A 25,525-nucleotide genomic window follows, 5' to 3' on the forward strand; every position below is an offset into this window, starting at 1 on the left:
ATTAATTAATGACAGCAATATCCCAATGGAAGCACGATTACAATCACCTTTCCTGTTCCTTTGTTAAAGAACATACGGAAACCGGGCACTAATGAAATAAAATGTTGCTCCACATTTCATATGGTTGATAAAATACTCAGGAACTGATCTGCAGCTGGTGGTGATTTTCACAGCTCTCATAAAGCCAAAAGAGTATGTTTTAATTTATTCCAGATAACCATTTGTTTCTAAAGCCGAATGTTGAAATATTCAAACTATGAACACCTCACCCAACTTGTGGAGCAACAGTCACTGGATCTCCTTGAATCTTGTACTCAAGAGAATAAACTTACTATAATTACAAAATATAAGCAAGGCCGAAAATACCATCTATTTTAACAATTGCCAAAAAAAACCCATTACAAAGACACATTTACAGCTGTTTTTAAGATGCTTAAGAAACATAGCTTGAGCAGGGAAGGCTTTTCCCTTCTGCTGCTAGAAGATACTATTTTGCTTATTTATTCAAGAAGCTGAATTATCCACAAAGATTATACATCCAAAATCTATTCAACAGCAAGTATTTTTAAAGGTATTGTTTCTTAGTGTTTTAGGCCCAAGATGCGTCCAAGCAGCGCATAGAAGAAAAGGAATGTGCAAGATGTAATGCAGTCAAAAGCAGAACGTGACTTTGCAAGACAACCCTTACTTTATGTGTTTCAGAAAAGCTGCCTATATATCACTAGGACAGAGTACAGAGATGTTTAGCTGCAGGATAAGGTCAATGGGCTGCACAGAGTAATATCCTTCTGCTCACTCCCTGTAGTTTTGCTTTTGGGATGAGGACTTGAGTCTCCAAAGGTTAAGCATGATAAATTATGATAAAATTTGCTAAAGCCTGTTTTTGTGTTTTTTAAAGAGACATTCCTCTCTAGCAGAAGAGAAGTAATCCAAAGACAGCCTGCATCCTAGTATTACTAATGAAGAACAACCTCTTGGGGGGAAAAGGGAGAGAGAAGACAAGGAACATCTTACCAGCATTTGGACAAAATCCCCATTTTTCATCTTGCTCATAGTGAGTTGTTGTGGCACACCAGTCAGATTCCTTTCCATCCCTAGTACACTCATAATACCACTTGTTGTTATACTTAAAGGGAAAAACACATGGGAAACCAAAAGAATTTCCCAGCAAGGTATATGTTTCTGGAAAAACAAAATGCAGAGATTAAAAAAATGCAGACCACAAAAATTTCTTCATTCCCATATGCGTTTACTAGCAATGATAAAAATAAAGTGTCTAAAGTTATTTTCTAATTTTAATTTATAATTGATAACACAGCATTCCAAGTGTGAGCAAAATAATTTCAGTAAAGAGATTCTGGAAATAACAGTTTATGAAATTTGTCACCACAAGGCACATTCTCGTAACTAACTACGATGGAAAAAAACCCCAAACAAAAAAACCAAAAACCTCCAAACTTGATCAGTTAACACATAAAGCCTGTGCTTATGTTTCAAACCACTACATAAAACAACAGTTAGCTAAATCAGTCCATGCTCAGATGTAAACTTTACTTATTTGTTAGCCTATGACAGACAAGTAATGTAACATTATTTCCCCTGCTCCTCCCACTCTTTATAAAGTGGATTTCTAATGTGTTTTCCATTCTCTTTGTCGTTCTATGGGAAAGGAAATTTAAAAGACAAAGGAATACTAAGTATACTTTAAAAATAAGCTTTTATCCCACAGAGAATAATAACATAGCTAAAGATTTGACATTACATACGTCTGTTGTCACAATCAATGCCTTCCAAAATATTTAAATATTTTCCTCTTGTACTTTGAGGATCAAAATACTGAGAGAATCCAGTGCAACTGAAAGCTGTAAAAGGTTTACCTCAGTGAGTGTCTTCTTAACCTAGGACCTTTTAGAATAGGTCAAATAATCACAATCACACTTCCAATGAAATTGTTTGTCAAAGATCCCAAGTTGCTAGCTTTAAGATCAAAGTCCTTCAACTGCAAAATCATTACATACTGTCGGGTTCATAGAGGTTTCTAAAGCTAATGGCTGGCTGTGCACATATAAAAGAGCAGTTTACACATTGTAAATCCCCTTTAGAGCCTTCTGATATGAACAGATGATACAAAGAACTGGTCAAAAGAAATTAGGATTGCTCCTCTGTCTGCCTGCTACCATGCTGCTAGCTATAGAGCTACAAGGGATTACCTCAGTCCTGGCAAGAAACCAAATTCAATAGCCACAGATTTCCTACCATAGTTATACATTTTTTTTTTTCTTTGAAGGTAACTATCCTCCCTCCCCCAACCTGATGGATTAACATGCTTACATTTGCATATACATGAGCTATGGTGGAAGGGGGAAAATGGAACCTGGAGGTGAAAGAGATTTTGCCATGCAATTAAATACTTTGGTCCTTAAACCAGGCTAGAAGTGCCTGCCAAAGGGCAATCCTCTTCTCACAGATGTAGCAGTATTACGGCTAGACCAGGTCTACTTTCATCTCGCTATGTGTACACAGCAAGTGTCGGGTCTGAAATATAAATTACACTAGGTTTTAAAGAAGAGATTGGATGCTGCAGTGCTTTCCCAGTTATCACAGGTCCCAAGAGGTCTTTGGTGAGAACAGAGGCCAAGCACAGCTACACCTACAGAGAAAACCACTGAGACCAGATCCCCAACCCAAACACCCAGTTCAAATGGGGAGAATGAACAGCTCCAGCCTAAGACACACTGTGCAAATATTATGTCCTTCCTTCTACAGAAATGCTGAGGAAGGGATCAAGGTATGGGCTGTTGCTGTTTGTAGTCAGTGGGTTTGTCTTAGCCCTTATACCTGGAAAACTGTTCAGGTCTGTAAACTTGGATCTTGAGCTACATTCCTACATCTTCACTAAATTCTGACCTGTGTTTCACAGTTTAGCATGTTCAGAGGCCAGGTACTGAACACCACAAGCATCAGTCCATGCACACTGCAATTACAGACAGATTTTCAGTGATGGGAATTCCAAATCCTTTCTTATCTCTCTTTGGGTTTATCTGATAATGAAAGCTGCAGGACAGGCAACAGCAAACCCTTAGTTTTTTGAAGCCCATTTAATGAAAAAAAAATCACTAGTGTGGTATGTTCACCTCAACCACTGCATATAAAAAAAAATTACAAACTTTGAGTCTAAAACCGCAACAGAGAGTGGAAAGGATCATAAGCACCTCAACTCCCTTCAAAAGAATTTCTGAAACTTTTCCTATCTACATTTTGATGACAAAAATTTATTTTTACCTTGAAATGGGTGTTCACAAACGTCTTCATCATAGGACATGTACTGTTTCCACTGACAAGTAGATTTTTTTTTGGCCACAATATGTTTGCTGTTTTCAACAGCTAATTTGTACTCTGATACACCAACTAATGCTTTTCCATCACAGTTCCACCATAATGAGTATTGAGTTGAATCACATTCAAGCATACTTAATGGTTGTTCTGGTCTACTGATGTTCAGTCCAAGACAGGTACTTCTACCTATGTTGAAAAGACGATGACTGGATACCCATTTCCATAACATGTCTTCTGAGGGCTGACTGCAGTCTTCCAGAACAAGGCCAACTCTCTCTGCTTTAATGCACAAGTTGGAATCTTCACTTTGGATAATAAATATCCCTTTATCTGTAGGGGAGAAAAAAACCTCAAATTTTCAGACTGTACAATACTGCAACTGAACAAACAGTATCAAAAGACAAATGTTTTAATTGGAGCTATTTAGGAAGAAAACTGAAAATATCCATCAGAATAACTGTCACTTCAAAAAATAAGAGTATTGGTCTAAATTTACTTCCAGCTGAATTTTTAACATGTGGAATACTTGCAAGTTTGTAAAAATAAGGCTAAGCAATATTTCTCAAGTTGGATAGCCAAAAAAAAATGGGGTGCCCAAAAACATCAGTCATAGTTAAAGGAAAAAACCCACTGGTCACCAAGAAATACCAGTAATGGAGTAAAGGTTTAAATGTTACACGAAGTCATGCTGTATATTGTAAAATAATTCCCTCAGGTAGATTGGAGAGTGCAATTAAAATAAAAGCTAACAAGTTTAAGGCTGACATGACCGTATTCTCTACTGTATTCATTCTTCACTCTCTGCAACTATTGAGACAGAAAGAAAATAAGTTGCCTTGTAAATAGGATACAGAAAGGGGAAGATTTATCTATACCATGAGAATTGGTGGCCAAGGGTTAAAGTATGCCTTCCCTATACGATGCACATTGTTCAACTACACTGCCTACCCTCCGCAAGAGCAGATGTTGTGCAGTTAGCCTGATATCCTAGATTTCTTGGAATCATGCAGAAATTCACTGAACCATGTGACATCACACTATAAGTATGTGAAAAAAGTCAGCTATTTAATGATTTAGGAACAAAAGTTAAACTGAGCATAGAGACTGAAAAAAAATGAGAGCAGCTGAGGAACTGGAAATCAGTAAAGTATAAGCCTGATTCACTCTGAAATCCAATGGTAATTAACCCAGAGAGTTCCTCTTACATTATATGCAAGATACTTATTTTATGCCTCAGGAGATTATGCACTGGAAACCTGAGCAGTACTTCTTCCATTTTGCCTTGAAATTTTACAGTGATAACTTCTGCCATGTGTACTTTCAAACTGCTGCAATTCATAACACCTAACATACTGAAGCACTGAGTATAATAATAAAAAAAGTCTTCTCAAATTGATGTAGCCCACAAATAAAGCATGAGATGCAGAGGTCTACCCAGATGCTGTGTCCTAGTTTAACACATACAACTTAGCTTCAGCCCTAAAATAGGAAGATTTTTCAAACAGCAGTGTCACAGTGTAACAGACATAAAAGAGATCAGCTTAACAATATAATGTGTACACAAAAAGCAGAAGAGAGAGATTACGGAGAGGTTTTCTGCAGATTCTGCATCAAGCACATCACACAGCCTGACTTACAGAGAGGTGGCACTGCAGATTGTATCACTAGTAAAAGGGGCTGTTTACCCTGTGGCTATAGGGATTGGTTGCCTGTGTAGGAGCAGGAGCAAGCCCTTCCAACAGGCAGCAGGTGAGAACTAGCCTAATGTATATAATTGCATCTCCCAAGCACCTGGCAGTTCTCCTACGTTAAGTCCTTAACCATTTGGGGGAGAGCAAGGTTCCTGTAATCCACTGTATCTGTATAGCTCTCATGTGTCTGAGCCCAATGAAAAACCATCAGACACTGTGACAGATACCCAGTTTGGCCCTTTGCTTTCACAGAGTTTTCTGTGAAGCTTTGTAGTTTGTGCTGGTTTCATCCTTCTTATCCAACCCAATCTTCCAAGGGCAACACATATAGTCTCTATCTACATGGCCAGAAAGGCTTTCTGCCTCTCACACTATGGTCTGCCTTTCCCACGGCAGTCTTATCCAGGTTGACCAAGAAAATACACTGTTAATAACAAACTGGGATAACTAAAAACTGGGATGTTACCACCAGTAGACACTGATTAATGAGGTTAATTCACCATGATACTGGGATTCACACTTGGATGGACTTCATCAAACTCACAATCTACCTCCACAGCACACGGTAGGTCCCATACAGCACTTTCCTGGGGTGGGGGGAGCAACACCACAACCCAGAAGTGAAGGATTCTCAGCCTTTGAAACCCTTTATCTGTAAGGTTCTTAAAAGTTGAAATGACTGCTGAGAAAAGATAAGGTTCTTGCGCAGCCTACACAAATAACCCAGCTGGATGATCTCTGTGAATAACGTCCTTTTTTTTTCATTCTGCAGCATGTTAGGCCAAGAACAGCCAGCCCATAATTCTTGAGCCACACAACCCTCTTCCAAATGCGTTTGCCAACTACAGAATGCAATTGACAGGAGGGCTGTGCTGGCCTGAGGACTACCAGGTAATGGCCAGCTCATGGCAGAAGTAAGACATGAGAGATGGCAAATTCAGGGACAACTTCACAGGCCCCAGCTCAGCCCTGTCTTCAAGTGGGGCAATGAGACAACTGGAGCAACTTCAAGCCTTGGGAATGCCTCCAGCCTCCTCCTTTCAGCTTGCAAAGCTACATTACCCATTTTACAGCTGCTCACAAAGACGGGTTTTGTTACAAAGCTCCTGGTGTCAGGGAGAATTCTGTGCCCAAAGTCCTGCAGATGAAGACCTGCAAGTGGGGCTCTGTGAACTTGCAAGCCCCAGAAGACCCAAGGAGTAAAGGAGATAGTCTATCATATGGCTGGGCTTCTCGAAAGAGGATTTGGGAAATAGTCTATGCTTTAGAAATTGACAGGGTGGAGGAAAGCCTTTGGAAAACTGCTGCTTCTCCTATATCCTGCCCCTCCACAGAAGGACAAGGTGACAAGAAACAGACTTCCAGAAGCGAAGCCTGAAGCTGATATGCAGCCCCAGATGAAGACCTGATAGCTGACCAGTACCTCCAAGTTCCTGTTTACTTGGGTTCAACAGAGCTAATCGGGAATAAACGGCTGCAACAAAACTAGGAAGACAAGATATCTTCATTTCCTTCCTCCTTACCTTCCACTTCCTTTCCCCCACCCAAAAAAACAGTGAGAATTGCTTATGTGGTAACAGAGAAAGTAACTGGAATTTACTGGAAATGAGAAAAAAACCTATCCATATTTCCTCCGGGTATGGAGGACCGCAATGGGCAGCGAAATAATGAGCAAGGAGGACGCACATGGCGCGGGGCAGGTCCCGCACATGGCTCAGTGCCCGCTCCCGGCACCTCGTCCCCCCAGATCCCCTCACCGCTGTGCGGACGGGGCTGACCCCCAGCAAACGCACGTCCTGGAATCCTGCAGCGCCAGGAGTCGCCGGGGCGGGAGGGAAACCCGCGCGCTTCCCCCGCGCCGCGCACGGCTGGACGGGGCTGCGGGACGGCCCGGGGCGAAGGGGCGAAGGGGCGAAGGGCTCCGCCCGGCGCGGAGCGGGGCCGTCGCCGCTGTCCCCCGCACGCCGCACCGCCCCCCACTCCCGGGCCGACCCCGAGGCGTCACTCACTCTGCAGGGAAGGCACCCCGTCCCGGCCAAGGGCGGCGGTGCCCCGAGCGGGGCCGCGGCCGCCCAGCAGCAGCAGCAGGAGGCAGCAGCCCGGGAGCCGCAGCCGCACCGCCGGCATCGCCCCGGCACCGCGCCCGCTCGCCGCCGTTCCGCACCGGACCCGCCGGCCCTGCCCTGGGGAGGGCAGAGCAGCGATCCCACCCCGGCGGCGAAGGAGGGGCGGCCCCGGGGGCGGCCCGCGGGCTCCCCCCGTGCTCCCCCCGTGATGCTGCGGGAGGGGTGCGGGGGGAGGTCGCGGCGGTGGCGCTGGAGCCGCGCTCTCCGGATTCCCGCGTCCCCGGGAGGGGGACGGCGCCGAAGACCGCTCGGCCGGGTCGGGAAATGCCGCTCATGCAGCTCGGGCCGTCTGCCCACGTCAGAGCTGTGGGTTCAAGCGGACAAACCGCTCTGTATTAACCTTGTTTCCATCTGAAAACACTTTACTTTCTCTTGCCTACACTGCAGGTACTTTTATCTTAAAAAGAAGCAGAAAACACATAGAGGCACTGGAGGTGGGAGGCCTCTGTCAGCACAGTCCGTGTTCCCAGGTTCGAGGCTCTGCCCTTGAGCATCCCTACTGCCCTAGATCCCATTCGGAGACTTGTGTTTTTAGCACGTCAGCTTGTGAACTCGAAGTCATTTTACGTTTTGGCATGGGCAAAAATAATGGCAATTTTCCATTTTGTTCATCTCTGTCTTCAGTGGAGTATTTGCAGGAGCTGCCTTCCTTGGGTTGAGTTTCAGTTTTAGGGAAAGCAGAACCTCTGGGTTAAAAATAGAGTAACTTTACTGGAATCAGCAGGAAAGTTCGTTTTTAATCTGCAAAAGCATGTTTCTGCGGTGTTCTTTATGCTTAGGAGACAAATACTTCTATAAATATGTACATAAATGTATAAAAATAAATGCAGTGTTGGAGCATAACTGAACCGCGACTCTGTTCCCCCAAGTCCACCTCAATCATGATACAAGGATGGAAAACAGAAGCCTTTGTGCTTGGGGAAATTTCTCTGATAGTTCAATAGAGGAAGGAATTGAGATGCAAATGAAGCCGAACACTTAGAAAGAAGCACATAAGTGGAGAAGTTTCTTCCCATTTAACAGATGATAAAAATGTCTGGCAGAGAACAAGCAGTAGGAAAATGCTGAGCAAGCTGGTCTGACTTTGCAAGACAGAAGAGTTGTGACTCTCATGGAACTGTGATGTATCTCTTCTCAGGAAAGCTGCAGCTTTCCGAGATTTTCAGGTTCTGAGAAAGAAGGTTGTTAATGAGCCATTTATAAAAATCTGGCCACTCATAACTGTCTACATCTCTTCAGGAGTGTTTGGCCACTGCTTTGAGTACTGATCTCCAGAAAAAGACTCTCTTACTCCAGAACCTGCTGCTGGGTCACACTGAAAAATTGTGCACAGTACATGGTACAACATTTAAAAATATTGGGCCAGTAAACAGAAATGAGGCTCTTTGGGCTGTGGAAAGGAGCCTTACTTCAGGTGGTTTTTTCTGCTGATTTCAGCAAGATGAAAATAAGCACGTTCTGATTACAGATTGCTAATAATTAACTTAATAGCAGTATTTTTGTAAATATTTTGCTAAGTGCAAATTAGCAACTTATTCATTCTGTGTGGTTTTCCTTGCTTTTTTTTCCTTTGATATTCAGAACTGCCTCTTTGACTAAACAGTTTTTTACTGTTCTGAATCTGTTTTCTTCTGACATAACTGGTGAATTCTTTCTAGTGCAGCTGTAGTTATACTGACCTAGCTATTTACAGCTAAGCTATACCTACTTAATTACAATAATAATGGCTGGCATAGTGGCCTGTAAAATCAACACGGTTGACAACATTTTCTGAAGTAAATTTGATGGCAGTTTATATTACCTTGCACATTAAATGGTATATCTTTCCCATTTTATTTGGTTGGTTGGGGGTTTTTGTTTGTTTGAAGCTTTATGTATGTTCCTTCAAGGCATTTGCTGTAGTGATTTGGCTCCTTTATTTTATTTTCTGTCTGGAACTCACTTTTTGTAAATATTTTTCTCTTCATTTCTCTGTTGATGATCTGTTCTCTTTCTTTTTGTGCATTCTTGGACCCATACGTATAAATATAAATATAAATATATATGCACTTGTCTGAGTTGATCTGCCTTTGCTATTTAGGTACTCTAAACAGATGTTCAATTCCTTCCCCTATCTTTTCTTAGACATTAACTTCACTTTCTGTGTGAGATCCATACAGACATATGAACTCTGTAAATGTTCATTACCTGCATCCATGAATAAAAACCCTTATTAAATTCACACTAATACAGTTTGCTCACAAACCCACTGCTTTTCCAAGGCACACACAGATCCAATGTGTCGTGCTCAGCACTCCTCACACAGTAATTTCTGTTCATAATCTGAAGTCTGAGGACAGGTCTCATTTTTTTCCCAGCCAGAATGGAAATACCAAACCAGAGAATACCTAGGAAGAAAAAGCAGGATGAAAATTCCTTGCATTAGCAGTGCCCAGCAAGCAATACTGCCATCTTTTCTTGGAGGGACTGTCCTACATCCTGTTTGGCTCTGAAAAATGGCATCTTGAATCAACTCCCAAGTTTGCATTCATCTTCCCTTTTACTCAACTTTTCTGTTTACTCCAGAGAGAACTACTCTCATTTATCAACTCTGCCAGTCCAGTTGCATCTGGTTATAGTCACTACAGGCACTGCTTCCACCTTCTCTACCTCATCTGCTGCATCCCAGACATGAGCAGTGACAGCCTTTCTCCTTTGGCAGTCCCACCTGTGTTTGTTACACCACTCCGCTCCGTTCTTCCAGGCTCCCGGGTAATTGCTGTGGCCATCAGGCTCTGCAGTTTCGCTCCCTGTCAGCTCACACTGAGTAAGGCGACCTTACAGGACAGTCTGCACAGGCCAGTTTCAGGTTAAATGAAATCTCTGATTGTAAACTGCCAGTTTTTGGTAGGAATTTTACTGTTACTATAAATCTCTGTTGAATGGGCTGTTGATTGACAGTAATATCAAATTCAATAGCAGACAGACTTTCACGTAATTGATGTGGCATTAAGGGAAAAAATCCAATATTGAAATATTTGCAATAAAACAAAACTGGTTAATGGGGCTAGAGCTGCCTCTGGCCTGTCACTGGTAGTTTCTCAAAGCCTATCTTTGACTTATCCTTTCCCTTTGAGATCCTTAGCTGTGTTATTCATTTTTCGATGTACCATAGTCATTTTTTTGCCCTTCTTGTTAGTACTGTTAGTGAAATCAATAAAAGGAAACTGTTTTTGCAAAGATTTGCTACGAGAGAATGGCTAATGTGGTCCCAAGAAAAGCTATTAATATTGCACTGTAGACTTGTTTACTAAACAAACCTATGATTCATTGTACTCAATACCAGAAATTACCCATACTGTAATCAAAACATATTATCCTTTTTAAACAAACCAATAAAGCCATCATATAATTGTTTAGCAGAAATTTTGTTTCCTGGCTTAAATGCATCTGAGAGACTGTTTTCTCTCTGTTTGTTAATTATATTCAAACAAGTTTGTAGGCAAAACCATTCCTGATTTCTTTGGCCAGATGTGTCTTCTACCCTATGCTAACCAACTCCTTGAGCACAGATCATCTTTAATTTATCAGAACAAAGCTTCGTAAATCACAGTAATAGGGAATATGCAGGTTCCATTTTAAAAACAAAGTGGGAGTGAACACAGATTCTGACAATGAAGCATTGAGGAAACTTTTTGCTAGCTCTGGGAAAACTGATGCTTTCAAGAAGCACAAGACCCTCAGTCAGTGTGTTCCCTCCATAGCAACATGCCCACGCTGCCTCACCAGCCAGCCTTGATCTCCAGTGACTGCCACCAGAAGCTCTCTTGCCAGGTCCCATTGCCTCTCTGTGCATCCTGCTGATTTAATGGTGCCTAAAACAGGAGGGGCAGTGAGCCTGGCTTGGCTTTGTTGTAACCTGGAGTGGCCAGAAGTGAAGGTTAGGAAAATTAAACTTTGTCATTTACTAAAAGATTATGAACAACTCAGAAGGAACAGACAACTGCTAACAAAGTACTATCAGTCTAGTCGGAAAAAAACTTGACTGTGTGTAACACCTGGAACAAAGATATATGCTTGCAGAAATTCTAGGGCATAATGTGTACTCAGTGCTGACATGATTTCACAGGTTAGGACAGGGTGTGCCTTTGCACCTTGTACACTTCTCCTCACAAGAGCTGATCGTGTTTTCTCAGCCGTGCATACACATTTAGACTCCAAAATCCCAAAGTTAATATAAAAAGACTTATTATGTTCATTAGAGAATATGCACGCAGAGAAACTCAAAGCAATTTTATTTTGCCTCTTTCCTTTAACCAGTTTCTTCTCGGGTGAAATAATCCTTGCATTAGATACCTTACTTTGTATTCAATAAAAATGCATTGGCATAGACTTTTTTTTGTTATCTTCAATATTTTGCTTTGTGGCAAATCAGATATACAGTCAGCCTCATATCTGAGGATTTAAGAACCATCATTCAAGAAAGTCTGGAAACCAGAGCTCCCATTGGTTTTGCAAGCGGTAGAATCTGTCTTCATTACTTATACAGTTATATTTTATATTATATCAGCACACACACATATGTGTAGGCACCAGTGTTAAAATTTCTGCTCTCTTCTCTGAATTTTATGCTGCAAAAATATTTTTCCTTTGCATTCTTCCATGCCCAAATTGAAAATTCATTAACAAGCACAAGAAATTAAATTGGATTGATAAGACCAAGCGTTTTCTAGTCCCTGCTCATTTCTGGAAGAAGGAGAATAACACTTGCTCGTGGATTTTTTCCTATGAAGAGTTAGACATGTTGGTGAGAACTGCATAATTTTTCTGCAGAGAAATTCTGTTTACTAACATGAGGCTGAGTTTATCATCAGATGCAAATGTGCAGTCAAAAAACTTAAATGCTTTAACTGTAATAGGGTAGATGCTGTGACTATGAGTCACTGAAAGGTTCTAATCAGTGGGAATGACTTGCCAGCAATGCTTTTTAACCAGTTTGGCCTTTGATACAGAGAAAGAAAGGAAAATTCCCAGCTATTAAACTTTCTCCTCCTTTACATCCTTAGAATCTCAACATGAAAAAACTCAAAATTTAATCTAAATTAATTAAATTAGTGACTGTACAGTAAATCACATAAATTGAATTAAACATGTTCAGACACTCTTGTCCTTACTTTGAAATAAAGATTAACTTGATTAAGACCAGTCCAATTCAAAGTGAACGTTTTCTACACAGTTTTCATGTGGATTATTCAGCCCTTAATGAATTCCTCAATATATTTCCGAATTAATTTCTTGAGTGCCACTAGTGGACAAACCCTTAGGGACAATCTTTCCATAAGCTCTTTTGGGATGCTGACAAATCACCCACAGTAAATAAAGTGTTCAGTGAGAAGCCTCTCTAATAAAGCTCTCTATCTGCCAGATTCAGAGAGCATCAGAAGGGAAATCCAAAAGTTGTAGTCTATGGGAGGGAGATGTTGAACTGTTCTCTTGCAGCTGCTGTTCCAGACATGTGGCAGCAGTAGCTGTAAGTACTCTAGGATGAATACAAGAAGTACAGACCACTGTTTCTGTAAAAAGCCAGACTCTCTTGACTGTGGTTCATTGGACTGTCACCTTGTGTGCTGGCTCGTGACACAGTACCACAGAGGACTTTCTCTCCCTGCAGATGCTGGTGAAGGAGAGGGAAAATGTGTCAAAAGTTTTTCTAACAATTCATTGATGTTAAGGACTCTTTTGCTAGGACTCTTAGGCTGAACAGTTCTTTTCTGGTTGGATATATTGTCAGGCTTAATTTCTCCATCACCTTTGAGATAATTGGGGATTTTTGTTATTGTTGCTGGACTTTGTTTTGGTTTTGGTTTTTTTTTTAATTTATCATTTTTCAAATCCTCCATAACCTAAAATAGAAGCAATCAAGGTTTTGTTATGTGGTAATTACACTATAATTATAGGTCTGGTTTTTAAGTTGTTGAGAGTTTTGGAGAAAGCAAATTTTAACCTCACCTAAGAAGATCAACATGAGATACAATTTGCCTTTGAACTAGTTATTAACTTTGAAGCCTGATGTTGGTACACAGTTTTCCAAACACAGGTAACATCTAACTGCTGAATGCTAAATAGAAATTTCCTGTTTCTTCACACCTAAAGACTTTAGTTTTATTTATACTCCTACCTTTTCTAAATATGGAAACAGTAATGAAAAAAACCCCTGTTGAGGAAATTTACCCTGTGGAAAAATGGCTTTTTAAAAAAAGTATCATGTTTTGAGAACCTCATCTATCTGAATACAGAAATGTCTTGAAATTGTTTTAAATTGTCCAATTTGATTAAAAATAAGTCTAAATTGTAGTGTAAATACCACAAGGAAGGAAGAGGTTGCAATGAAAGGCTTCTCTCTGCTTTTCCGTGATGATTGGTTGAAAAGAGAGAATGACCCAGCTTCAAGGAACTAAGTTCTTGTCTACCAAGATCTTTGAAAAGCCAAAGCCTTTTTTTTATCTACACCACCTGTTGTTACTGTGGGTTAGTTGCTATCTGTCAATGTTAGCTGATATGTAGATCAGTAAAAACATAGAGGTTTCTAAGCATGATCATTCATAAAAACAAACCAAGAAAGTCTTGGGGTAGCATACATTCCAAATTACATGCCATGAGTATACATTATGCAATTGTATCACTTTTTTTTTTTCCACAATCCACTGTGAAATGCAAGAGAACATGATCTTACTGTATGCCTGGAGAATACAACAGACTTTAAATATGTTTCTGTTAAGGATGGAGAGGAATGTTCTCTTCCTCAGAGCAGGAAATCAGCAAACATCAAAATACATGACTTTTCATTAGAGGAAAAAAAGGAATTAAAGGGATTAAAAAGAAAATATGCACCTGTTGTGTATTTCCTAAAAGATATTGCTGCTGTTACACTTACAGAATGGATGGATCTTTAGCTTTAAGCAAGTTGTGCAATTCAGGGGTCACTGTACAAAAGAATCATAGAATGGTTTGAGTTGGAAGGGAACTAAAAGATCATCTAGTTCCAAAGAATGAAAGAATGCCATATGTCATCAATCAGGGTTCCAGAAATAGGTTGCTTACAACATTCATCCACTAACTCATTTCCTTGAAAAGCAAAAGGATCACAAATGAAGAAAATCCAGACATTAAATTGCTGTCTTGAAAAAAGGGAGAGAAGTTATAAAATAATCTCTAGGCTATGACAAAGCATGAAAAATTTGCTAAGATTCATGAAACTATATGAAAACAATGATAAAGACAGATGCCAAAAAAGAAAATGTAGAATTAACAATTAAAAATATTAAAAATGCATTCAATTTTACAATCTTTATTCAAGGTCAGATAACTCCTTTTTTACACAAACAAGTTGAGACATTTACTGGTTTCTTTCAAATGGATGAAGCTAAAAATTGTCTCTTTTTTTTTTTTTTTACTTTTAGATTGTGTGTGGTAATTTTCATGCCCACTGCAAAACAGACTTGAACTTCTACATAAAGACAGATGAGACATGGAGAGTTGCACCTGACATCTCAGTCCTGTATCCCAGACTCATTACCCACTTGTTATATTACAAAACAAAGTTGAATGCAATCTGGACATGTAAAATACCAACCAACATGCAACTTTTATAAATCAAACAAAAATTATCAATTTAACATACATTACTGAAATTACTATGCTATAGGATGTAAAAGATACACAAATACCCTAAAATTGCTAAGGATTATTCTTTAATTCAGTTTAACTCTTCAGTGAACAGTAGTATTACTATTAAAAAATGTTTTGTCCTCTCTCAAGGTCCAGCCTCAGGCCAAAACAGTATTTGTGAAAACAGCAGAAAGACTTTTTCATCCCACTCACCACACAGAAACCCACTTATAGTTTGGTGGAGAAAAATAGAATAGAGAGAAAAATATGAACTTTGGTACAAATGCTACAAGATGAAAGTGATATAGTTAATACAGAAGGATGAACATCACTCTTATCTCTAGGGTGAATGCCAAGTAAGATCTTGAAAGTTCTTGAAATCTGGGAGTTTAGTTGAAATCTAAATTAATGCTGGTAAAAGAATGAGTCTAGTTATTTGGTATCCCTCAATAACAGAAACCTTCCTCACCAAGCCCTTCTATTTTCTCTCTTCTCATGAATTCCTAATCATTTGAGTGATTTCCATCCTGACAGTTCGGAAGGTGGACAGAAAATTTATGGTACAGTCATCGCAGCAGGGAATTGCAAATCATACTCCCTGATTTCATTACATCTTTGATAATTTGGAGAGAGATTGTTAGGAGGAGTAATTGGGCTGTAAACATTGTCTACATACCAAATTGGATCCTTGATGATGACCGGAAGATGCAAGTGATGAGAAGAGAGCAAGAAGCTTTGTGAAACAAGATCTCCTGTAGGAACATGGAATGTAGACCACCAAGCATTTGATATGAAATGCAAACACCACCCTTTTAATAACATTTGAATACTGAGATATGTTGCAATATTGAAATGGGTGACCTACAGAAGAAAGGCTTTCAACCCTAATATTGAGCAGCAGAATCAGCCTTCTCAGAAACAGAACTTAAATGGTATTTAATAAACACTATAGATTTTTATTACTTAAAAAGTAATAAAAATATTTTCATTTCTTTCAGAGAAAGTTTATAATTTGATGACTTCTGCATGAGAAACAAAAGAGTAACAGATTACTTACATGGGCTAAATCTAGATTTCCCTAGTCCCTTAGGCAATCCTGACCCAAGTAGTATCTAAGCAGATTCAGGGGCCAGCTTTGCATCCCATGAGTTTATCCATGTGCCAGGGAAACAGGATTTGATCCCATATGTAACTTGCACTGACATCCGTGGGAGTCTAGCAGTTGGAAGGGCCAGAGATGCAAGTTTTTATCTGTGCACAGTTTCCACAATGAGATATGCAGGAATACCAAAGAGTACAGATGCGAATCTGTTCCAGTATAATAAGAGACATAATTTCCATCTTACTGCTATATTTTTGTACTTACTTCATTCGTGAAGCCTAGCCATGAAAATGAATATGGATATTGCATCACCTTCTTTCCAAAGGCATCTGATACTATTTCTCTTTGCACAGAAATATATAAGTTCTAATCCACTTACAGAGAGAATTAATCAGTTTGTTTAAACAAAACAATCTTTGTAAACGAAAACTAATAGTTTCACTGAAACTAGATCCTCATCTGTAGCCATTGACTCCAGTAGGCTTTGTATCAGGCCCTAAAACAGGCATGGGTCAGTCTCACTTCCAGAAACTGTAGCAGATATGGAGTCTGAAGTTGCACAGACTTTGTAAATATTTATTACAAAATGGACATAATTTTTTTTAGATCAAATACATGATTTACCACAGGGAATGTATGTGATCGTTTGTGAGTGTGTCAATGTTTCTTTGATTTCTAAGTTTTCTTTTCCAAGTACCTTCATATGTACCTTTTGACCACCTGTTTCAGAGTAGCAAAAAATGCAGCTGAAAAGTGATATTAAAAAGTAAGTACATTAGTGGTATCTTAAAATAGCCCAATGCTGTAATTTTTTTATGCCAGCATGTTAGCTGCTTTTTGGGGCTTCTTTACCTGGTGCTATGCATGGTAACAGCATTACAATTTAAATATTTATGGCAAGTCATCTGTAAATAGCTAAAACTGAGATCTAAAAATCCTCATTAACATAATGTAAATGAATATGAAGTGAAATCCATAGATCTGTTTCTTGTTTAGTTTGGGGGAAAATAACCAAACAACCCAGCCCAAAAGAGCTGAATATGTTATTTCACATATGACTAAACAGTTTGGCTGCTGGGCATTGAGAGAACCTCACAATTTTGGATATATCAACAAAAAAGTATTGTCTTTGTGTGTGATCCTGTGTATTTTGTGTGAACATTTTCTGCATGTAAAGGGCTCCTGAACCAGTTTGTGTGATGGGCCAGCATGTGAGGTTTATTTTGAGTGTCTAAACCATTCACAGGATGCAAATGGTGAAATGGAGTTCTGGTAATCCTCTGGTTTAAAAGATTCTCTACTGGGGCCTCTAATTTACAGATATTTACCTTTTGTTCTGGATCCTTTCTACTAGAATTTAAAGGAAAAAAAACCAGTCTATTCCTGGAGGAGAAAAGTATTCATTGCAAGTGAATAAGGCTTGACTCAGCTTTCCCTGAGAAAACCCTAGGGACTGGGTCCTTAAAGAACATCAAACGGCAACAAGGACAAGGAAAGAGGGAAACAGGACAAGAAAGAAGAATCAGAGAGGAAATGCTTCTGTGTAACTTAGACACATAAGACAGTCAATACCACTACTTTTTTCTGATGAAAAACTATTCAGTCACACAGGTGGTATGAGGAAGCTCTATCCTCAGTAGTTCATTCATGAAAAAAAATCTTTTTTAAATTTAAATCAGCCCACCAGATAGACTGGTACAAATACATTCCTAAACACAAATATATGGGATTGTTTGTATGAACAAAGTAGTGTAAAGCTCATTGTAAATACCTAATTTAACAAAAATAGTCTTACATATGATAATTTTTAATCCTCAGTATTAATGACAAAATTATTTGTGATGCCATTTTTTTAAGATGGGGGCTTAATAGTAAAGAATTCAATTTTTTAATATTTCTACCAACCTTTATGTCTAATATGATATCTATATTTTTCCCAACACAAGATATATTTTCTCCAACAGAACAGTTATACCACTGCAAGGTGCAAACAAATATCACATAATCAGCTGAGAAGAAACAGGTGTCTTTAGATTCCCTGCCAGGATAACTAAGTTTGTAGTGTTGGAGGTGCTAGTAGAAATCTGCAGCCATGGCCCCTTTTTGCTTTTCTTGGTTCTTGTAAGTTATATTTTTAAAAGTGGTTGTTGAGCCTCTGTACAGTGGATTTGTTTCCTAAAAAAAAAAAAAGCAAAACAAAAGAATCAAAACAAAAAGACGTGAAATGGGAGTCACACAGTGTTTGTATAGAAGTAATTCTGTACTTTTGATGATTTTAGAATAGCCTTCAGTTCCTCACTTATATTCCAAGCCACTGAAATTCAGAGTGGTCTATAAGAGGCAGCACAAACCAGCCTGGGGTCAGGAACATGCTCCCCTTCATGTCTGCCTCCCAGATTAAAGTCAAACAATACTTTATTAAATGCGTCCCATATAATCTGTGTATCAAACCTGGTGGCTGGACAATTATAAAAGCACAGAGAGTGTCTCAGCAGTGAGGTGTTACCTGTCATGGTCCTCTTTCTTGAGCCACATAAGCTATCTACCCTGTGGTGGGAGAAGGGCAGGTCTCATCTGAGCTTTTAATCCTGGTCTCTCATCAATCACTTCCTATCCTTTCGACTTGTGACAGAAAAGAAAATTAAAATGCTTCTATCAGGTGTATCCTTCCCTTCCCTCTTACCATATGTAGCTCTCCTGAAGGATCAAGAAAACATTTTCAGGTGGCCTTGCCTGTAAGTAACTGATTTTTCCCATCTCAGAAGCTGAAAGGCTGACAGTGCCCATTCTTGGAGAAATGTTGCAATCACAGGACTTGGTAGGAGAATGGAGCGGAATGAACAGCAGCACATTGCCTATCCTCCTGACACTCCCTAGAAACGCTTACTCAACATGTTTGTTTTTCAAAGATCCTCAGAAGTCTTGAAGATTTTGCAAAAGAGCAAAAAAGTCAAGGGCAGAAAGGAAAGAAGAAAAGGGAACATGTGGTGTAAGCTTGCATTAGATGCCTGAAGCTATAGATAGAAGATAAGGCCTGAATTTCTCTGTCCTTGTACCTACATTTTGGACAGCTTCCATTTGCTGCTCCTCTGTGTGAGTGGGCTCCCATCACACAGGCCATCACAACAGCTCTTTCCTAAACAGCTGTTTCTGGGCGGAGGGGTACACCTCTGATAATCGCATAGGCAGCCAAGAACTTTGTTAAAATTAATCAAAGACAGGGCACTAATTAAAAGCAACTAATAAAAATAAAGTTATCTACACATTCTTACATGTGCAAGAAATTAAACCAGGAGATTAAACTCTAGATATTTTTCATCCATAAAGGAATCATAATTTTACTTTATAGGATACTAAGTGTAGTGAAAACCTACCAGCAAAATCTATCCATTTAAAAGAACAAAACCAAGACACAGAATTTTAAAGGCACTTGTGCATCATGCAACCAAATTAAATAACCTTGTATGAAATCAATGCCTGTCACGTACCGTTTGCCACTTAACTTTTGATTTTTCTGCTTCAAACTTGGCCACCTCTTTTCGGTCTTGAACTGACACCAGCAATTTCCATATACAAAGTAAAACAATGCCAATGAGAAGGATAGCAAGGGTGACACCCACCATTATCATTGGGATATTTGGAAGTTGTGTGCAATCTGTGAAAAAAAACCCGTTATGACCATGGATATCTCCAATCAGTAAATTTTAGGCAATTAAAAACAGCCAAGAAGTGTTCTGAGCTTCTCATTTGCCATGAGCTGTGCACACCTTTTTCTCCAAGTCCACTTTATTTTCCTCCTGCTAGCTTGCTAAAGGGTTTGTGAAACCAGTTGAAAAATATTGCATTAAAAATTTAAAAAAATTAATTGTTAACTTGTTCCACTGCGCTTTTACCATGTCAATCAGTTAGCAGCTGCTGCATACATAAACAGATTCAGAAAAGCCAGAAAATTGATTTCAGATCTGTGGCAATATAATCCTAAAAAACGGCTGAGTTGACAAGATTATGAATTTTACAATGTTATGGCTGGAGCTCTAGTCCAATTAACTGATATTCAGCGTGTTGCAGAAGAAAAGATTCTAGCGAGATCTGTATCAGGGTAAAGTCATCAATGATATTGATAAAACAGAGGAAACTACATTACTGTCATGAATACAATCAGTAAAAAAAAACCCTTTAGACTTGTTGAAAATGTAGGACTGGGCAATTGGAAGCAATTTTGGATTTCAAGTCCTGAATTAATTTTATCATACAATATTTCAGAGAGTCAAAATTAAAACTGAAGTTTTTGCTTCACCAAAACACAAAGAAGTTTGATTCTTTTAATATTAGAAAGTATTGCTTATGTAAGTTGAACACTACTATTTTAAAAAATTTTCTGCTGAACCATGGTTTAAGGACATTGAAAAATTCATTTCAACTAATCTGTCTTACATGATTGTATTTCACATTTTGATTTTCCTTGATGTCATCATTTGACTAATTCTGAGGGATCTTTTAGGTCCCTTCCAACCCAAACCATTCTATGATTCTATGATACTGCAACATTCAACAGAATTACAAAGATATTTTAGAATTTCATCAGGTAAACTCAATCAGATAGTCTTTTGAATATTTGTCCATCTATGAAATATATATAAATTTCAAAGTGAATTCTAGTTTTATCATATAATGCAAATGACATCTAGTATCTCAGAATTGCACAGGGCTTTAAAAAAATTTGCTTATTCTTGTAGCAATGATCACTGTGCCCATCTTTCATGAAAGGTCAAGTATTCATTTTACCACTGCATTAAATAAGTACTTGAGGAGGTACTCTTTTGGCTGGGCAGAGAAGAACTACAAACACAGGGAGGTGCTGTTCTGCTTAAAAGAGCTCAGCTTCTAGATTGCTCACCCTGTCTGTGGTTTTAAATCAGATTTCACATAGGAAAAGCAATATTCACTGCTTACCTTTCTGTTCTATGCTGTGAATGACTGTCCTTCCCTGTTCATCCACAGCCAGCAGAAATGTGGTTATACATTCATTTTCCCCCTGCAAAGAGCAGGAAATGGATTTATCCTCTGAATAATCTGCAGAGAGAAGAAAAAAAGTCATTCATCAGATCAAATTAAATTTAACATTTAATAACTAGAGAGACTGCTGGCATCACGTTTGTCATAGCCCCATCTGTGGATGGTAAAGAGTGAAAGACAAAAGCAGTAACACTCTCAGAATTTCCACTAAATTTAATGGCTTTTCTACCAATCCCAATTTTGTTTAGTTTCTGATTTTTCGCTTATATTTCCGAAGAACTAATCCTGATGTTGTCAATCTGCACTGACCATCTAGTGTATCCTATTAGTGTGCCGTGAATTTCAATGAATTGGAAGTGCCTTCAAGATGCTTAACTGCCATCTGTCTAGGAAATGTAGTCGTCCCAAATTAGAGGACAAAGTAAAGAGTAGAACCAAGTGTGTTCCTTTGGTTTACAGCTACTCCTGCCATCTCTAGATCACGTGTCAGAAGTAAATATACATATATCAAACAGCAATGGATGCTGTTAGAAGGGCTGCCATTCATTTCTTCCACAAGAGCCCCCTCAAAGGTCAGTGTGTGTCCTGTACCATCACAAGAGTAAATATAGATTAATAACAGAAAATTGTAATTCTGGGATTTTTGTAATGTGATTCCAGGGGAAGCAAATAAAGTGACCTGAGATGACAGTCTGCCCTTGTTTATTCGTCTCTCCACTTACTGTTGATCTGCACAAAAGCTTAATCCACTTCTTTCCTTCCAGATTATTCCTAACTGGGGAGCTTTTCTGCTGAGAAAAATTCATTCAAAGGGAACAGGGAGACAGGAGGAAGCTGGCTTTGAGGGACAATATAAAGCAAATAAGACAATCAAAAATTACCATAATTTGGAGCGCAATCATAATATAATATTTTACAGAGAAAAAAATATCTTATAACTGTGTGCAATAATGGATTATAAAGAAACCTATGGTACATAAAGAAATAAGTGCTCACTCTGGTTTTTTTATTCACATGGCTTATTATAAAGTTTGGTCTTACAGAAAACACTATTAAATGCTATAGAAAATATGACAGTATTGACTACAATAGCCCCTTTCTCTGCTTGTTATAAAAAAAGAATCACATCTGGTTGGATTTTAATGGAAACATGCTCTTGATTTAATGATAATCTTGTATTTAACCTGTTGCCTGTCCTTAGTGGTAGAGCAATGTGTTATCTAGCAAAGTGACAGGCAGCCAAGACTTGCTGATTTAACAAGATTTGGTTTTGTTAGAAGGGCCACAAACTGCAGACTGATGGCTCTCATTGCCAGGTCACAGTTCCAGTAACACTGTCACAAGTTCTGCAATATTTGTACTTTCCCAACTCCTTTAAGCAAGCAGATTCAAAATATTAGCTTGCTTAAAACAAACAAAAAAAAAGGGTAGTTGTTAGCTATCCTGAAGATGGCGAAAAACTTGCAGACATATTCCAAATATCATCCAGAAGGCAGTAACAGCACATGTATTAGATATTTTTAAATAGTAATTTTTAATTTAATGTCATCATTTGAAACCAAGGGGAGCAGAAGCATGATTATGTGTAATGATGTAGAAATGAAAGCAAAGATGTCCGTTCAAGCTATTCAGAACCCAGCTTACAGTTAATGTTTTTATTTCTCTGATGTTATTTTTAGGATGAGGGATCACTAAGAGACTCTATTGCATATATTATTTGCAGTTCATCAGCACAAAAATTTGCCTACGTAGGTAAATTCCTGTAATTTACATCTGTGTAATTTTCTGCATTCTGCAGTGAATCATCACTTCTGCCTGCAGCCTAATGCTATTGATTTCAATTGTATTTGAAATCATTGGAGTCACACTGGAGGAGGAATTGGGAAGCAGTGGCAAGAGGGATACTCAAAGCATGAAAGACTCCTAAGAGAAACTAATATAAAAGATTCAACAAAAAAAATTGACTGTAAATTTAAATGTCATTATGCCCTTTCTTGTTTGCCTTTTGCTCAACAAAATGCTTTTTTTGAACGGAGTTCATCTCACTTTGAGTCATAACAGAGCAGTGTTGATATAGAGGTTTATTCAGGCTTCAGTATCCGTTTTGCTGCTGCACTTGGAATTCGTGAGGTGTCAGCACTACGAGGGAGGAAAAACTCAGTTTCTCCAAAGAAAGCGTAACTGTCCCTTCTGGGCTTGTGGCAGGAGCAGCCTGGTGCCCTGTGGCTGGGGTGGTGGCAGGAACCACGTTTTTGGAACAGTGGTTCTTCTTGGGTAGCGAGGGCTCCTCTTGCACCCATCTGGCAAAGGAGGGATTAGCCTAACTTAAATGTTCAAGTACTAAAAGTGAATGAAAATAAATGTATAAAAGTGATGCCTGCTGTGGAGATAAGCCCAGTAAGTGTGAAGCCATTAGCACCTCCAGAGCTGCTGGGCATCCCATTCCCTGACAGATCCTTAAGGGGAATGGCTGACCCATTGTGTTGTGGGGAGCAGGAGGAGAAAGCCCTGGCAACCCCAGAACCAAAGCAGAGGAAGTGAAAGCCACGACTCAGAGCCTAAAATGGGCATTCCCGTTTAGGAAACAGGAAAATGTAAGGCCTACACTTTTTTCCTTGCTTCATACTTCCAGTCATTGTATTGCAACATACACATGCAAAAGAGAAATGAAATTTTTTAAGTGCTAATGTTTGTCCCAAAAGCCTTGAAGAATTAAAGAAACCGAAACGTAAACCGGAAAGAAGTAGACTACCATATGAAGTTACTCAATACTCTTTCTTAAATATTATGTGGTGTGCCAGTAATAGTGTTTCAAATTGTTGAGTTTTGTTTAAGTAATAGTGTTTATTCTATGATTATTTTTTAATTCTTATTTTGAAGGTTATTTTTTTCCTCTAAGGACTTCTTAATGAGGCTACCTCCATGCCAAAACAAATCCTTGGAGCTATTAGACAGGCATTTAAGATGAAACACAGTTTGCAACAGCTTCATCTTTTTCTCTTTTTTCTTTTTTTTTAGAGGTCCAGATGGGAACAGTTATTCAGTCTTCACTACAGTAGTTGCTGTAACTGCTAGAAATAAATTTTAAACCTAAAGAAGTAGCTGACAGTCCCAGTCAGGGAAGCATAGGACATGAAAAAAAGGAAATAAGCAGGAATAGGAGATGGTATTGTCATGCTCGTATTCCAGTGACCTCTGTGTATGTGAACAGAGGCATATAAATGGCTCTTTCTGCTCTTGATCAGTTTTCATTGTATTTGAAAATAGAATGTTTTACATATTCCAATCTACAAATATCTGCCATCTGACAACAGCAACTTGCAAACTTTACAGAGATACAATAGAAGTGTTTATATATTTTTTAAGCCTGTAAAGATATTTTTATATTTAGAAACAAATACTGATGTTTAGAAAGGCAAAGCATGATAATAATTTTAATAAAAATACAAAATTATAATTAATTGTCCTTAAAAGGGCAATATTTGTGATATTTGAGCTCTGTATTATGGAGTATTTTCATCCAAAAAAAAGGTGTAGCTTTCCTGGAAATATGTACATCAGTGATGACATTTCTGCATGCACAGCTCTGGATAGCCTTCCAACAGCTTGCAGACACAAACCTTAGACATGCACACAGGATTCTGCATTATCATCCTTATTCTTACATTTGTCTTATTTAATGCTTATTGTACATATGTGATGTGGACACAATACACCTATGCAGAATATACCACCTAAGGAGTCCTTCTGCTGTACCTTTTGCAACCAGACATGTTTATCTGGTATTGGCCTTTTTAGCCACCAGCACGCTTGTAACAAATGTGGGTAGAGCCCTTCCCAAATCTTTGATCACAAAACCTAGCCATGATGTCCTGCCTCACTTAACAATTGCATGTGCCACAGGGTTGGGACTAGAGTTGCCATTAGAATACATACAGACTACCTGTTGAACAGGCAAGCGTCTTCCCCTACAAAAAGAAAAATATGCACTCTTTCATTTAAAGGTTTGTTTCTGGTTTTTTTTATTTTGGTGCTTTTTGGTTTTCTTTTTCTGATAGTATTATCTCACTCAAGATTAATTACTGTTCAAGAAACTTCCCTAGATGGAGGGCAGCTTTGAATTAAAGTGAACAACTGGAAGATGTGCTTAGCCTTTTAGAATATAAGAAATGTCTTTGCCACAGGTTAAAGGGTTGTGTCTAGTCAACCAGCGATAATCAAGGGTCTGCCTAAGGACTGGAGTCAGGTTTTGTATTTGTATGGTAGAAGAAGCCCCACTGGAACTCATGGTACAGTCGTAACTTAAACTTAGGGACTTTCATCAATCACTGGTTTGCAGGGACTGGTATTTATTAAATTCTATACTTTTCTCCATAAACTTCTTAGAAAATAGGTATGATTAATATGATAATTAACCTGAAAGGGTAACACCAGCCCTGTTCTGCATTTCCTGCTTGCCTCAGAAGAACCATAAATGACAGTAATTGCCTTATGAGCCATAAAATAATTCCACAGCAGAAAAACAAGGCTACTTTCAAATATAAAATTACTGAAAGTGGAACCTACCACTAATCACACACACACACACAAGAAAGGAGAACAGAGTA

General features: G+C 38.8%; 2 protein-coding genes across 9 annotated transcripts in view; both read right to left on the bottom strand.

The window, feature by feature from the left end:
* LOC127471244 (secretory phospholipase A2 receptor-like) overlaps positions 1–7,731 on the bottom strand; it is a 104,339-nt gene extending 96,608 nt beyond the window's left edge. For 2 of the 4 annotated variants that reach the window (XM_051787991.1, XM_051787990.1), the window contains exons 1-3: positions 7,037–7,223; positions 3,283–3,666; positions 1,015–1,182 (exon numbers count right to left, since the gene is read on the bottom strand). In XM_051787991.1, coding sequence (XP_051643951.1) covers positions 1,015–1,182; positions 3,283–3,666; positions 7,037–7,154 — 670 coding nt within the window. In that variant the 5' untranslated portion in view covers positions 7,155–7,223. Of the gene's footprint in view, positions 1–1,014; positions 1,183–3,282; positions 3,667–7,036 lie in introns of all 4 variants that reach the window. The other 2 variants (XM_051787993.1, XM_051787992.1) reach the window with 2 other exon arrangements.
* A 6,701-nt stretch (positions 7,732–14,432) lies between these two features.
* Positions 14,433–25,525, bottom strand: part of ITGB6 (integrin subunit beta 6) — a 51,447-nt gene continuing 40,354 nt past the window's right edge. For all 5 annotated transcript variants that reach the window (XM_051787658.1, XM_051787657.1, XM_051787656.1 and 2 more), the window contains 3 exons: positions 20,856–20,975; positions 19,391–19,557; positions 14,433–18,077 (listed from right to left, as the gene is read on the bottom strand). In XM_051787658.1, the coding sequence (XP_051643618.1) occupies positions 17,976–18,077; positions 19,391–19,557; positions 20,856–20,975 (389 nt within the window). In that variant the 3' untranslated portion in view covers positions 14,433–17,975. The remainder of the gene's footprint in view (positions 18,078–19,390; positions 19,558–20,855; positions 20,976–25,525) is intronic.

The sequence above is a fragment of the Manacus candei genome, unplaced genomic scaffold (assembly GCF_025592945.1).
Source record: "Manacus candei isolate 608988 ecotype Guabito, Panama unplaced genomic scaffold, ASM2559294v1 h1tg000023l, whole genome shotgun sequence".
Classification (NCBI taxonomy): domain Eukaryota; kingdom Metazoa; phylum Chordata; class Aves; order Passeriformes; family Pipridae; genus Manacus; species Manacus candei.